General features: G+C 50.0%; 1 protein-coding gene across 1 annotated transcript in view; it reads left to right on the top strand.

The window, feature by feature from the left end:
* SLC2A1 (solute carrier family 2 member 1) overlaps positions 1–13,676 on the top strand; it is a 36,938-nt gene extending 23,262 nt beyond the window's left edge. The window contains exons 3-10 of the mRNA XM_077837154.1: positions 4,214–4,374; positions 6,911–7,151; positions 8,196–8,358; positions 8,445–8,632; positions 9,008–9,112; positions 10,550–10,651; positions 11,181–11,384; positions 12,787–13,676. Of these exons, the coding sequence (XP_077693280.1) occupies positions 4,214–4,374; positions 6,911–7,151; positions 8,196–8,358; positions 8,445–8,632; positions 9,008–9,112; positions 10,550–10,651; positions 11,181–11,384; positions 12,787–12,984 (1,362 nt within the window). The 3' untranslated portion in view covers positions 12,985–13,676. The remainder of the gene's footprint in view (positions 1–4,213; positions 4,375–6,910; positions 7,152–8,195; positions 8,359–8,444; positions 8,633–9,007; positions 9,113–10,549; positions 10,652–11,180; positions 11,385–12,786) is intronic.
* Positions 13,677–16,151: the final 2,475 nt, after the last annotated feature.

Genomic DNA, 16,151 nt, shown 5'->3' on the forward strand with positions numbered 1-16,151 from the left:
TCAGAAGTCTTGTGGTTTTGTTGACTGTCACTAGGGTGAGATCACAACTTGTCTGGCCACATTTCTTTGCAGTCAGTTTCCTCCCAGTGGTGCTATGGCAAAGTTATTAACTTGCTGCCAGCCTGACCTGTGGAGAACTGGTTTGGTGACTCCCATCTAGTGGAGGAAAAGTGTCACTGGTTTAAAGAGAGTCCAGCCTCAGGCCTGCGCAGGGGTGTGTGCTTTGTGATGGAGCAGCTTGTGACTGAGGCATGTGGTCCAAGTCTGGGGTCAAGGAAAATAGCCTGTAGGTGAGGCCTGGGAATTTTTGGCATTTATCACTGCAGATGAAATCCAAACCGGAACAGAGTGTCCGTGGAGATGGAAGGAAAGGGACAGCCCTAGTGACTGGACAGTAAATTAATAGCCAGGGAGAGCTCCTTGGTTCTGTTATTGAGCAGGAGTAGGCTGAAGGGTAGGCAGTGGTTCACCTAAGTAACGGGGGTGATAATACTTGGCAGTGCTATAGCGCGTTCCCAGAGGATTGCAGCACGTCTTGTCTGGCCTGTGCCTCTGAGGTTCCTGCACTGGCATGTATTACCAGAGTATCTGTACACACTGTGTGCAGTGGTCGCTTCACTCTCCACTGAGATGCAACCCGTTGTGGGGAGGAACTTGGTAACGGCGCCCAGTAAGGCAATATGGCAAGGAGAATCTTGTCTCTAGTTGAAATGGGAGGGGGAATTTAAAGAGGCAGAAGACAGTTACCCAAAAAGGGGCTGCCAGGTTCACCACTCTTGTGAAAAGTGCCATGTGCTTAGAGCCTGGCTTTTATGTCTCATCTGACATGCAGCACGTGTTGGAGATAATAAGGGAGCTAAGTTATTCACTCCATTTGGAAAGCACTGCACTTGGCTTTGGCATATTCCTGGGTCTGGCTGCAGGGCTGCCCTTAGGATTTCTGGGTCCTACACAGTATTAAACTGGTGCCCCTATGCCCAACAGCAGCCCGGGCTCGCAGCCCCGAGGGAGTGGGGAGGGGAGGAGGCAACTAAGGATACCGAGCCACCAGGCCCGCCTCACGGCGGCAGAGAGGTACAGTTCCCTACAGAGACCCCCATACCCTCTTCCTCACGCAGAATGCGTGGCACAGAGCTTTCGGCTCTGTGGATACGGCTCCTGCCTAAGGAGACTGCTGGGTGTGCGGGAGCCAACCCGCTCTTACCTGCTGTCATGGGCAGAGGGTGAAGCTGCCGCTTGGGGAGGCTAGCTCCCCAGCCCACCTCTTCTGCCTGTGGCCCCACTCATACTCCAACCCTGCTCTGCCCCAGGCCCTGCCCTCTCCCCACTGTCTCCCTCATCTCTTCCCTCCTTCCAGCCAAATCCCTGAACCCAAATGAAGCAAATTACATCTGAAAAAAACACTGTTCTGCAATTTCTTTCTAAAGAAAATGGAGCATGGTTTCCACTGCATGCCAGATGGTGAAGTCTGGACATGCAGAAGGTACCTAATTAAAAAGCACTAACTTTGGGAATAAAAAATGTTAGTCACAGGTTTTTTGATATAATACCCTGAAGTTTGTCAGATTTATTTGCAAAAACTTTATAGTAAGGGCAAGTCAGCTGTCCTGCTGAATACATTAAATATTATCCAAAAAAAAAAGTACTTGTGGCACCTTAGAGGCTAACCAATTTATTTGAGCATGAGCTTTCGTGAGCTACAGCTCACTTCATCGGATGCATACTGTGGAAACTGCAGAAGACATTATATACACAGAGACCATGAAACAATATCTCTTCCCACCCCACTCTCCTGATGGTAATAGCTTATCTAAAGTGATCATCAAGTTGGGCCATTTCCAGCACAAATCCAGGTTTTCTCACCCTCCGCCGCCCCCCCCCCCCCCAAACTCACTCTCCTGCTGGTAATAGCCCATCCAAAGTGACCACAAAGTGTGGTTTTTGGAGGGGGGTGCGGGGGTGAGAAAACCTGGATTTGTGCTGGAAATGGCCCACCTTGATTATCATACACATTTTAAAGTCTGCTGCAGTTTCCACGGTATGCATCTGATGAAGTGAGCTGTAGCTCACGAAAGCTCATGCTCAAATAAATTGGTTAGTCTCTAAGGTGCCACAAGTACTCCTTTTCATTTTAAAGAGAGTGGTCACTTTGGATGGGCTATTACCAGCGGGAGAGTGAGGGTGGGGGGGGTTGTGGAGGGTGAGAAAACCTGGATTTGTGCTGGAAATGGCCCAACTTGATCACTTTAGATAAGCTATTACCAGCAGGAGAGTGGGGTGGGAGGAGGTATTGTTTTATGGTCTCTGTGCATATAATGTCTTCTGCAGTTTCCACAGTATGCATCTGATGAAGTGAGCTGTAGCTCACGAAAGCTCATGCTCAAATAAATTGGTTAGTCTCTAAGGTGCCACAAGTACTCCTTTTCTTTTTGCGAATACAGACTAACACGGCTGTTACTCTGAAACCTGTCATTAAATATTATGGAATACATAAAAGAACAGCTCTTCTGTTTTACATTTTCTTAATCAGTATTTCTAAGCTGATTTTATATTTAAAATGTACTCTTTAGCCTTCATAAAGTAATCCATTCCAGATTACTACATATTTAACTCACTGAAACAAAGACATTATTTTAAATTATTTTAAATTAATCAGAGGTTTAGTGTGTTCAAAACAATGTTCATTGCTTTTAGAAAAAGGGAACACTAATTTATGTTGTGTGATCTCTGTAATAGACATGTTTATGAAATTTCACCAACTTTAAGAAATGTTTCCAAAGATTTTAGGCATAACAAGGGTTTTATACCTTACTAAGGTACTGATTTTTTCTGGAGGGTTCTCTTAAAACTAGTTCATCAAATAGAGTCCCTTTAAGGAAAGGAAAGAGTCCCTTTAAGGGCTCTCTTCAACAGGGGGTGAAGGGAGAAAGGAATGGACAGGAAGACTTTGGAAGCAAGTTTTTTTTATACTATAGTCATTAAAATTAAAATGTGTATTTTAGATAAGGGTGGTCTTTTGAACGATTTATTTAAAAAACTATGTCTGAAGATCCAAGCATTTAAGGCTAAAGATGAATACTCAGATTGCACATCTAAAAATCTATGCAAGGATTTTTTTTAGAGATATGAGTTTATAATCAACACACCATTGAAATATTTTTAAAGCAAATTTTAAACTAAGGTCCTGTAGACTAACACGTTCTGAGTAAATATTACAGCAATGCACAACTGTTTTTGTCAGTAAATTCAGAAACCTGGGGGTTGGCAAATGCCTGTTAAATGGCTTCATTACCACCTGAATGGCTCTTAACACTTTCAATGTTGTGCTAATAGGTCTGGCAGGCTGGAAGGCTTTTTCACGTTTAACTAGATCCCCTCCGGAGGAAGGCTCACCAGGCTGCAGCAGTTAGCTGTTGGAGCCTGCAGGAAGGGTCAGAACACAGATAGGAAGAGGTGGGAGGGTAGACACTAAGACCCAGGGGTGCCCCAAATTTTCAGGTGTCCTACACAGCTGTGTATGCCTAAAGGCAACTGCATATGCCTAAGTACAGCCCGGTCTGGCTGCCAGGTCTGGGAACTCTCCGAACTTGTGAGAGGCTGGATGGTTGAGTGCTTATGGACATTAGCCTGGGACTTAAGACAGTGCTACTCAAAGTGATGGTCCGTGGATGGGTGCCGGTCCGTGAGCCATTGGCTACCGGTCTGCACGTGCATTGGAAAAAAAAAATTGCTGGTCCCCCACATCAGATAGCTTGAGAAACACTGACTTAGGAGACTCCAGTTCAATTCCCTGCTCTGCCAAAGCCTTCATGTGTGACCTTGGGCAAGTTGCTTGTATTATGTGCCTCAGTTTCCCCACTGATCAATGGAGATAATATCCCTGCCCTGCCTCAGGGGTGTGTGAGGATAAATACATTAAGGATTGTGAGATCTTTAGCTGCTACAGAGGCGATCCGGATAAGAACCATAGGTAGATAAATGTCTGGCTAATTCTAGCTGGACTATCCCATATTAGTTTGGGGAGGGAGCTTAATATGTAAAATCTCTAAAGTTACAACACAGAGCGTGGGTGGATCTGTGCAGATAATGGGTGAGGAGTGAGACTTCATTGTTGTCTAGGCTTCGTGCAGGGCCTGTGAGCAGGGTGAATGTCATTTGGCGTGAGCCTGGGTCTGTCCCCAACTGACTGGATTTCCTTCTACTCCTGGTGCAGGTGATTGAAGAGTTCTACAACCAGACGTGGCTAACTCGCTATGAGGAACCGATCACCACTGGCACCCTTACCACCCTGTGGTCCCTCTCTGTTGCCATATTCTCTGTTGGGGGAATGATTGGATCTTTCTCCGTTGGGCTGTTCGTCAATCGCTTTGGCCGGTAAGTACTGTGCGTGCTGGAACTGCTCTGTCCATCCTGGGGCTGGTGGGGGCTCATCACCTTAGTATCTGGGTACATCACAATCAGCTCCCCCAAGTGGTAGGGCAATACTGTTATCCCCCTGAATGCCTCCCGTACCATCCTCTTCTGGCCTCCCAAGCACGCATACCATCACCTCCATCAGGCTGTATAAAAGGCAGCCTCTTAAATCCTCTTCCTTGTCTGTTAATTTCATCACATTGGAATCCTCTTGAAATCCCTCCACTGGCTCCTCATCAGATCTAAGCTTCTTGTCACTGCATAACTCTGCCCCTGCCTCCTCATTCTCCCTCCCCCTACTCCACCAGCATTCCCAGGCTTGGTCACCTCTGTCAGCTCCTCCCCAGGCCTGTCTGTGCCTTTTCCGTCATGCCCCACCATGCATGGTACCAACTCCATGAGCTTATCCACAAGGCCCCTGCTCTGCTGTGTTTCAGCCCCTCTTTGGCTGTGCTGCCTACCGTGAACTGATATGACTTGTGTATCAGCTGCCTGTGACTGTTCCCTTTCCTCTATCTCCAGAGCAAGGGCCGCCCTTCTTTGATGTCTGGAAAATGCCCAGCAGACAGTGGGCACTACAGAACGGGTCCTGAGGGACAGCAGAATTCATTGACTTACCCACAGCCTCAGAGAGGCAGGAACAGAGCACAGAGCTCTTGAGTCCTAAGCCACGGCTTTACCTATAAAACCACTGAGCTGTACTCAGGCAGTTCGACCCCACTCTCTCTTCTGAGAAGATTGGAACCTGGAGCCAGGACTGCTTAGTGCAGAATCCCCTCCACACAGGCCAAATGTGTGTAATCTCCATGTCCAATAGAGTTTGTCTATTGGCCTCTCCAGCTTTGCGTGCACACTCCTGTCAAACAAAGCTGCATTGAGAAAGAAAATAAGGAAGTGTTGTTTACTACTTCTTATAACACAAGAACTAGGGTCACCAAATGAAATTAATGGGCAGCAGGTTTAAAACAAATAAAAGGAAGTATTTCTTCACACAACACAGTCAACCTGTGGAACTCCTTGCCTGAGGATGTTGTGAAGGCCAAGACCATACCAGGGTTCAAAAAAACTAGATAAATTCATGGAGGATAGGTCCATCAATGGCTGTTAGCCAGGACAGGCAGGGATGGTGTCCCTAGCCTCTGTTTGGCAGAAGCTGGGAATGGATCACTTGATTGTCTGTTCTGTTCATTCCCTCTGGGGCACCTGGCACTGGCCACTGTCAGTAGACAGGATACGAGGCGAGATAGACCATTGATCGGATCCAGTGTGGCTGTTCTTATGTTCTTATTGTGCTTGGGTCCTCAGGTTTCTGTTTACTGTCAAAGGAGAATTTCATCTCTCCCTTCATGACTAGACCCAGTGTCTCCATCACAGCTGCTTGGAGAGTTTTTTGCTCATGCTTTGTGTGAAGGCTCATGAGTGTAATCGTTATCCCACACTGGTGTTAGGCCTTGTTTGGTGGGTGGCTCTGGCCTCAGGGTGACCAAGTGTCTGGTTTTTGCCCTGAACACCCGGTCGAAAAGAGATCCTGGCGGCTCCGGTCAGCACCGCTGACTGGGCCAGTGACTGTCCAGTTGGCGGCACTGCACAGTGGGGCTGGCAGGCTCCCTGCTAGCCTCCATGTGGCTCCCGGAAGCAGCGGCATGTTCCCCCTCCAGCTCCTACCCGTAGGGGCAGCCAAGGGGCTCTGGCCAAGCACCACCCCCAAGCTCCCATTGGCCAGGAACTGCAGCTAATGGGAGCTACAGGGGGCAGCATGCAGAGCCACCTGGCCACGGAGCCCCCACCCCTGCCCCCCCATACTCCAAACCCCTCGGCTCCACCCGTCAGCCCGGAGTCCCCTTGTGCACCACAAACCTCTCATCCTTGGCCCCACCCCAGAGCCCTCACCCCCAGCCGGAGCCCTCACCCCTCTTGCATCCCAACCCACTGCCTCAGCTTGGGGCCCCCTCCTGCACTCTGAACTCATTTCTGGCCCCACTCCTCCCCCAACATCCCAGCCCCCTGAGCCAGCTCGGTGAGTGAGGGTGGGAGAGCGGGGGAGGGGGATAGAGTGAACAGGGGGTGGGGCCTCAGATGAGGCGGGCTATGGGCAGGGCCTCAGGGGCGGGGCTCGGCAAGGGTGTTCAGTTTTGTGCGAGTAGAAAGTTGGCAACCCTAGCCTTAGATCACTGCAACAAAGTATTTGAAAACCAAGTAGAGTTTTCGCCCATCCTTGCTTTAACAATTTTTTGTATTTCATGCAGCTTGGACACTGGAAACTGCTTTGTGTTTAATTTTCTACTTCTTCATTCCACTTCATTTCTCGTTCACATGTTCTGCACCTATTGTCTTTGCCTCTACTCTCTTTCCACAATTAGGCTTTGGAAACCTTCCTCTTTTCTTTTTACCAAGAACTAAAATTTGGGCTTCTGTGATTTTCCCAGTGCCCCTTGGATGCGGCATTGGGACAGCTGCCCTGCTGCTGGTCCTGAACTCCATGTCTTTGCCTCCCCAGACGTAACTCCATGCTGATGTCAAACAGTCTCGCCTTCCTGGCGGCCATCCTGATGGGGTTCTCCAAGGTGGCTTATTCCTTCGAGATGCTGATCCTGGGCCGCTTCGTCGTTGGGTTGTATTCTGGCCTCACCACTGGCTTCGTGCCCATGTATGTGGGTGAAGTGTCTCCAACAGCACTGAGGGGGGCTCTCGGAACATTCCACCAGCTTGGCATAGTCGTGGGCATCCTCATCGCACAGGTGAGTTCTCCAAGGCACCTGCTGCTGCACTGGCCAGTCCGTGGTACGCTGTCAAGTGGTCGGTTTCCCAAGAATTCATCTGGTTTCCTGCCTTTGTTTTTAATGTTGCATTGACCAGTTGGTGAGTTTTTATCAACGCTGATTGGAGATGTTTGAGGTGCTTTGAGAGACAAAGGGTGGACTGGGGCCAGGGCACTGAATTGGGATTCAGGAGCTCTGGGTTCCGTTCTGAGCTCTGCTTGTGACTTGCTGTGTGACTTGGGCAAGCCTTGTAATCTCTGTGTGCTTGTTCCTCACCTGTAGAATGGTTATAATGACTCTCCCTGTGCCTGTTAATTGTGCGCTCCTTGGGGGTGGGGGGGGTGCAGCGTCTAATACGATGGGGCCCTGTTCTTGAGGTGCTAATGTATAATGGGCAGATCTAGGTTTGGTGCTCATGAGGTCCACTGTAAATGTCATCTAAGTGTGGCCTGGTATCCATGGGGACTGAAGATGCTCAATTATCTCTGGCTCCTCTAGAGAGAGACGGGGATCTGGTGCCGCTGTGCTGGCTTTGCATGTGATGATCTCTTGTGGCTGTGCACAGAGGGCGAGAGATCTAGACCTAGGGCTGTGATTCTGGTGCTGTAGTTCCCTGGTTCTCATGCTGGCCCTGCAGTCTCATGTGATCTACCTTATCCCTTATCTGATTGTCACGGTTCCTGCATTCATAGCATTGCTCAAGTGGAAGGAGCTGGAGCTGGTGGGACAGTATTCTCTAGCGCAATGTGGCTTCTCTTCCTGCTGGTCTACCTAATGACGTTTGAGTCTGGTGCTGCCTCCAAACCTAGGCCTGCTCCTTTTGCTCAGGCAGTAGAAGCGCAGTTTCAGATTCAGACATTCAGTCCCTGCCGCTGACCCCACTGGGGCCCGTCGGTGGTTGGGTTTAGTGTGTAGGTACGGGGTGGCCTGTGATACACTGGAGGCTGTAAGGCCAGATTCTCTAGTCCACTCTCTGTTACCATGGCGTTTGCAGGAGGAGCTAAGCTTGTTGTCTCTCTACAGGTGTTTGGGATGGACTTAATCATGGGGAACGAGTCGCTCTGGCCCCTCCTGCTGGGCTTCACCTTTGTCCCTTCCTTGCTGCAATGTATCATCCTGCCCTTCGCCCCCGAGAGCCCCCGGTTCCTCCTTATCAATCGCAATGAGGAGAACAAAGCCAAGAGTGGTGAGTTGGCCTCCCCTGCCCGGGGAAAGGCCCTAGGGGGCCGGCTCCCTTCAGCATTCCTCACCTCTCCACCTCCTTCCCCCCAGTCCTGAAGAAGCTCAGAGGGACGACAGACGTCAGCAGCGACCTGCAGGAGATGAAGGAAGAGAGCCGGCAGATGATGAGGGAGAAGAAGGTCACAATACTGGAGCTCTTCCGCTCCCCTTTGTATCAACAGCCGATCCTCATTGCCATTGTGTTGCAGCTGTCTCAGCAGCTCTCGGGGATCAATGCGGTGAGTGCAGCGCTGCTGGGTCAGCTGTGCCGAGGCCTGGCCGCGGGTGGATCTCACAGGGCTGTACCAGGAGGGGGGGCAGTGAGCTCTCCATCCTGCAGTGCCACATCCAGGGTCAAACGCTCCGAATGGAACCCTTGGGCCAGTGCCCTGCCCACTTGGCCACAGTGCCTCCCATTGGTGCAGCTTTGCACACCCCTCCACACAGGGCTGTGCTGAGCACCACAACCCAGCCCTCTCTTACTCTATATATACACCCCCACATGAATGGCATTGGTCAGATGGTTTGAAGTCATGCTCTGCCTGTAGATGCTCAGAGATGCCTCAGGCTGGGACCTGCAAAGCTTGTTCATGGTGTGTTGCTTTGTTCTGTAGGTCTTCTACTATTCTACCAGCATCTTTGAAAAGTCAGGTGTGGAGCAGCCAGTCTATGCCACCATCGGCTCCGGGGTGGTGAACACTGCTTTCACGGTTGTCTCGGTGAGTGTCTGCTGAAGTCTTCCTTCCCACTGCATGTCCGTAAGTCCTTGCAGGATTGAGGCCAGTGCTGGTGTGTGTGGATTTGGCTGTGAGCAAGGCCCCATTAGATAAACACCTACCCAAATGTGATGCTCTACCTCTAATGCGGGTTCACATACAATGCGATAAACCTCCGACACGCTGCTCTGAGCAGCGTGTTAAGGGTGTCGGGCCAGGCCAGGGCCGAGGGGTTGGATAAGGGGCAGAGGGTCTCAGGGGTGGTCAGGAGCTTCCCCCCCACCCCCGCCCGGATCTGGGAGGCAGGAGCTGGGGGGGGCACTTTTGGGGGGCCCACAGTCCCAGAGTGGCCTGGGGGATTAGCAGGGGGCAGGAGCTGCCCGTTCCAATTCCCTCGCCCTGGCCCCAGCCGTGTCACTTGGAGGAAGTGAGATTGTAAGATTGGGATTCCCCCTCCCCCCCCGGCACTCACCAGCAGAGGTGGAAGCAGAGCAGCCTGGCCCCAGCCCGCTCCACTCCGCCAGCTCCCAGCCACAGCACTCCACTTCCTGCCACAGGTAAGTGAGGGACCTTCCCCACCTCCACACACGCACAGAGCGGCATGGCTGGGGCCAGGGCAAGGAAAGCAGAGCGGGATGGGGCTGTGTCGCTCTGCGTCCCACCGCTGCCGGTGAGTGCCTGTCAATGGGCGGGGGTGTGGATAGGGGTCGGAGCAGTCAGGGGACAGGGAGCAGAGAGGTTGGGTAGGGGTTGGGGTCCTGGGGGTGATTAGGGACAGAGGTCTCTGGAGAGGGCAGTCAGGGAACAAGGAACAGGGGGGGCCAAAGCAAGTTCAATACAAAGCGGTCTCCCCATAACGTGGTGAGATTTTTTGTCCTCCGAGGACCGCGTTCTATCGGGGTAGAGGTGTACTTCACACTGCTCTAGCGCTCCCCCTCGTTGATCTCAAAGCTCTTTGCCAAACGTGGTGAGAAACGTCCCTCATTTCACAGCTGGAGAAACTGAGGCTAGTGTAGTTAATGGCAGCCTTGTTAGAGGTGTCGAGCCCTGCAGGTCCCACTGGCATTAGTGCCTCTGAAAACTGTGCCACAAGTGACTTACCCAAGGCCATGGAATGAAACTGCAGCAGCGCTGGGATTAGAACATTTTAGACCAGGGGTTCTCAAACTTCATTGCACTGCGACTCCCTTCTCTACAACAAAAATTACTACACAACCCCAGGAGCCTGAGCCTGCCTGAGCCCCACCACCCCAGGTGTGGGGTCCGAAACTGAAGCCTGAGCCCCGCTGTCCCGGGCAGTGGGGCTTGGGCTTCGGCCACTGGCCATGGGTTAGAAAGGATGAGCGTGTTCCCCAGGGAGGGGTATTGGTGGGGCCGGACATGGGTCCATCCCCTGGTTGTAGATGTGCTGAACAGTGCTCCCCTCCCTCTATCTGACAGCTCTTTGTGGTGGAGCGAGCTGGGCGCAGGACGCTGCACCTCATCGGCCTGGCTGGGATGGCAGGCTGTGCAGTACTCATGACCATTGCCCTGGTGCTGCTGGTGAGTGATGGTTCCGAGTTCAGAGTAACCGGTTTCGGGGTTGGGTGCCACCTGGAGACACACCCACTGAGTAATACAAGGGAAGGAAGGGGTGAGGCACTGAGCCCTCAGGTGGTGGTAGTTGGGAGGCTGGTCGAAAGGGAGACCTTGCAGGGATGATGTCACATTGTTGGCCAGTCAACGCTGCCTGAATCCCTGATGTCATTTCAAGAAACCCTTCCTCCATGGGGTCGTAATTCTGGAGAATGCTGGCTCCTGGGATAGCAGTGCTCATTGCTTCAGAGGCAAGACACCTGCCTCCAGGCTTGTCCAGCATGAAAGTTAATCCCCAGCCCACTGGAAGCACCTCGAGATCATTTGTCAAAGGAATACGACGGGGTAGAGGAAGCTTCCTGAAAGTGGGGGGGCCCTGGCCTCCTGCCCCACACCCCACCCCCGTTCTGCTGCTCCGGAACACAGTTGTACCAGAGATGCAGGGTCCACGTATGTTTGGAACAAATTAATGCTCTTCTCTCTTTCCCTGTGCTAGGACCAAATGGCCTGGATGTCCTACATCAGCATCATTGCCATCTTTGGGTTTGTGGCTTTCTTTGAGATTGGCCCAGGCCCCATCCCTTGGTTTATCGTGGCAGAATTGTTCAGCCAAGGCCCTCGCCCTGCTGCTTTCGCCGTTGCCGGCTTGTCCAATTGGACCTCCAACTTCATCGTGGGCATGGGCTTCCAGTATGTGGAGGTAATTCCCCTGCCCTGATTATCCTCCAGCTCTGTGAGTGCTGAGGACATAAGGCTGCTGTGAGCCACTCTGGCAGAATTTCACTTTCCCGAGAGGGGCTGGGACTGGTACTGTAGGTGGGATTGAGCATCGCAGCCTGCATCCACACCTGGATTGGGGCTTCCCCCCGGTTTGATCTGGGGTTGTGGTTTGGGCCCCTTTCTCTCTGCAGCCAGATAGGCTGGCAAATGGTGTTAGAGAAGGGACACTCTAATGGATGCAGCCACCTACTGGGGCAGTGCAGGGATACCCGAGTAGGACAGAGACTGATTAGCATCCAAGAGTTCAGACTTAGCTTGGTGTCCGTGTGTTCTACCCCCCGAGTATTCTAGAGAGCGTCCAGCTGCTTACATCCTGGCTGCATTTGGTTCCCTGGCTTTCTGTAAAGACCAAATGCACAGCAGCACGCTGGATGATGCTAGCGAAGTATAACTGTCTCATCTCTTGCAAGCCCCGAGCAAAGGAAAGTCCGTATCATTATCCCTGTTGTACGGCCCAGTGAGGCTAAATGACTTGTAGTGGAGCCAGGGATAGCAAGCAGCTCTTCGGAGCCTCCAGCAGTGCCCACCACACCATCCTGCTGCCTCCTATGCAAGCTAACCAGAAAGACCCATGTGTATTTTCCCCAGTGGGGGCCTGCCACCGCTCTGCCTCTGCCAGTGCCTCAAAGGCTTCCGTGGTGCCTGAGCCGTGTGCTGGCTCCACTCCTGGAGGGGAGTTTCACTTCCAGTGAATGGTACAAAGACACAGGCCGGGTCACCTTGTGAGGATCTGCCCTGCTGAAAGGGCACACCCAACCCAAACAGCTCAGCATTGCTCAGCCAGGAAAATCTCTTGCTTCCCACACGAATGGGTCTGGCCAGGTTGCCCCTGGCTGCTCAGGGCCCTGTGAGAGCATGAGGCTCATGCTCAGCGTGGCGTAGGACTTTTGTCTGAATGAGGCAGCTCCCCAAGCTACTCAGGCGGAGGAGATGCAGGTTTGCAGCTCTTCTTATGTGAGTAAGCAACTGAGACTGAGCTGAGGCTGCTGCTGGTGCCTTTAACCCCAGGATCAGCTCTGTACATGACCCTCTAGGTACAAAACTGCCTAGCAAAGTCATGGGCCAGGTTGCGCCATCACAAAGGCAGAGCTAGGGCACATCCTTTAGGTGAAAGGTCACCTGGGGTTGGGTTCAGGTGTGTTTGACAGCTGTCTGTATAGAAATAGATAAGGAGGCAGTGGATGTTGCTCAGGAATTGGTAGCATAATGCCTGGCAAGCTCTGTGGTGCTCCTGAGCACCCCAGACCAGGCAAGCCCTGTGCCAATGCCGATTGGCACCTCCAAGAAACATACTCACCGATTCCCCGGCTGTTCCTTTCCAGCAACTCTGCGGCCCATACGTCTTCATCATCTTCACGGTGCTGCTGATCCTCTTCTTCATCTTCACCTACTTCAAGGTGCCCGAGACAAGGGGCCGGACCTTTGACGAGATCGCCTCCGGGTTCCGCCAGGGCGGCGCCAGCCAGAGTGACAAGACGCCTGACGAGTTCCACAGCTTGGGAGCAGACTCTCAGGTCTAACAAGCCAGCCGCTCGTCCTTCTGCTCCACCACGGAACTTCGCTTCCAGGGGGTTTAACGCAGGTGCAGAAACCAGGCAGGAGGGCTGAGCGGGGAGAGGGGGTGGCGGGCGCATTTGTTCCATCTCTAGAGTTCCCCAGCAATATACGGACACACATTTGCTAGGAACAATTTTAGCTGATTTCATGTCCAGGATTTCAAATATGATAGATTCAGAAACAACTAATGTTTTAAACCAACCAACCACCTCCAGCTTTGTGAGCCGGAGGCGGCTCCCTTATTAATGAAGCGACAGATTTTTTTAATTAGAAGTTTTTAAAGGTCAATACTTTTAAAGGTTTTAATCACTGAAGAAAGCCTGTTTTAATGTCTCAAACAGTCTAAAATTTCAAACCCCCAGTGGGCTGGGGGAGCAGGATTCTACCCACCAGGGACCATAGGGGGAGGGGCCAAGGACTGTAATGTTAATGGATTCATTCTGATCCTCTACAAGTCTGAGCAGTAGCTACAGCTGAACGGTGCCCCAGGAGGAACTCGGAAAGGGCTGTAGTGATACATGGACAGTCCTAGGGGGACCTGCCTTCTGGGGTCCTCACCACATCTCCCAGGATTTAGAATCTCCAGTGGCAGCTTCTCAGTCCTTCTGAACCTGTCCCCAGCTGAATATACTTCCCTCACCTGAATGAATCATTTCCTCTGAGTCAGATGGGTATAGTTTGGGTGGGGTGAGATTTTTGTTGGTGGGGGGGAGGGGGAAGGGAATTAAAAACCGTTTGTTTTTTTTTTTTTTTAGTCGGGCAATATTTGCCTTATAGGTCAATTGCCGTGAATATGGACAGGGAAGCCTCACTACTGAAAAACCAGCAACCTGCCCCCTTGGCTCATTGTTAAAAACAAACCAACACACCAGAATTGAAATCCAGTCTTGCTTTGCTCCCACCACAAGCAACCCTTGCATTGAAGGTATATTTAAGAAGCAGTAGTGGTATGTTTACAGGCCGCAAAAGCCAGTTTGGGGCAAAATAAACTGGCTGCCACAATACAAACACTAGCCCAGTCACTACCTTGTAAGTCCGAGACTCTCAGAAATGAATCACAGGTTTCAAAGTAGCAGCAGTGTTCGTCTGTATTCTCATAAAGAAAAGGAGGACTTGTGGCACCCTAGAGACTAACCAATTTGAGCATAAGCTCAGGAAAGCTTATGCTCAAATAAATTTGTTAGTCTCTAAGGTGCCACAAGTCCTCCTTTTCTTTTTGAGAAATTAATCAGTTGAATGGAGACATACATTTCCTGCTTTGTGTATAGACTGGAAGATATATATTTGTTCAATGGTGTTAATAGTAGACATTAAGTTATAGTGTTTCTGATTGATTGACAAGCAAAGTACTGTAAATATTCTTGAACTATATTCACATTGTACAATGTAAACAAAGTATAGATACAAAGGTATAGTTTCTATAGCAACTGTAATGAAATGCTTGTTCAATAGAATGAATGACTTTTGTATAGTTAACTTACCTGCACTGTAGTTGCATCTGTTGCACTGAATTTTAGTCTTAGCATATTACAAACAAACAAACACCCTGTCCTTTTAGAGGCTCATGGCACATTTCCAAAGCCACCTGCAGCTATTTAATAATAATTTTTTATTTATTTGTCTGTTTTTAAAGTGGCTACATGACCACACTTGAAAGAAAATAAACTTAGAAAAAAATCATCTCTCTGTGTACAGCGCAAAGTCCGAAAGACTAACTGTTTTTTAAAAAAATAAATAAAAATAAGTGCCAAGAGAAGGAAGAGAAACTTGTGTGGTGTGGAAAGAATTAAAAAAAAAAAATAGTACATAGGACAAGATGTGCAGTGTTGTGTGAATTTGTTCCATTGGGGGTGATGTTCAGACTTTGGCCAGCTCAGGGCATCAGGGGCAATTTACTAGAAGATGATTCTACAGGTGATTCAGCATTGTCCAGAGCTCTCTGCTGAGGGTCCTTTCTTTTGACCCCAAGACCTACATCCCTGTCCCAGTTTTTCATTCTGTTAGAGCTGTGGAAATAAGTGGATTTATTTTTTATTTTTGTTAGGTCAGTGGCCAAACCAAAAAAAAAAAAAAATGGAATCTAAAATTATATTGATTTTTGATCTGCAATAAAAATGTTGGACATTTTCAGCAAACTAAAAATTAAAAACAAAAAAAATGTTTTGGATCAAACATAAGACTTTGGAAAATGAAATTGAAATAAAATTTGAATTGAAAAGTCAATTGAAATATTTAGCCTGTTTTGATCACAAAAAAACCTTCCAAAAATTTGCAAAATACTCTGACCTAAATATGCTTTTTTTTTTTGGGGTGTGGAGAAAAGTTTTGTCTGGACCACTGTGCCCAGCTCCTGTTTTTGCCCTATAGTTCTGGGTGCTGTAGCCATTCCTTCCTCCAAGGGGAGGGCCTTGTGTTCAGGTGAGCTGTCCCCCCATCCCAGGATTTAAATATGCTGTGTCTCCTAGAACTAGTTTTAAAAACACTTTTGGGGGAGGGGGGGAACAAAATGGACTCATTGTCAAAAATGAGCATTCTGGTGGGGAAGACGGGTTTACAAATTTTTTAGATTTTTTTTAAATGAAACTCAAACTGTGTTTTTAGGGTACCCCCACTTCCCTCATTCCCCTCTAGCATAAAGGAAATGAGGAAGCATGAATCTTCAAAAATTTGTTTTGTTTTTCAAAAAAGTTAACTTCTGGTATGAAAATGATCACAGAAGCAGCTGTACTGGCCAGGCTCTACAGATCTCCTTTTGAACCATGCTGCATTGCATGCTGGGACTTGTAGTCTTCAGGAAAGGCACCTCCATTCAAGAGGAGGCTGCCCATAAAGTGGGTCAGTTTTGGCCCCTGGATGAGACCTCTCCTATGGAGCCTGAGGGAGAGTTCTAAACTCTGTGCTTGGCAGGGTTGGGGAGGGAGTGATGGGAGGCTGTTAGGAAGAGAATTATTTCTGCCAAAGGGGCTGATTGACTCTACTGGGTGCCCAGTGCTAGCCCAACTGGACTACAAGGGCTCCTCTTGCGGGGTGAGGATACTCTGACCCAGCCCCTCTGTGACCCCGAAGCCTCTGCTCTTGCTACTTTGGGCTGGGGTTGAAGTATTATGCAAAAGCAGATGTGGAGCATGGG

The sequence above is a fragment of the Eretmochelys imbricata genome, chromosome 18 (assembly GCF_965152235.1).
Source record: "Eretmochelys imbricata isolate rEreImb1 chromosome 18, rEreImb1.hap1, whole genome shotgun sequence".
NCBI lineage: Eukaryota > Metazoa > Chordata > Testudines > Cheloniidae > Eretmochelys > Eretmochelys imbricata.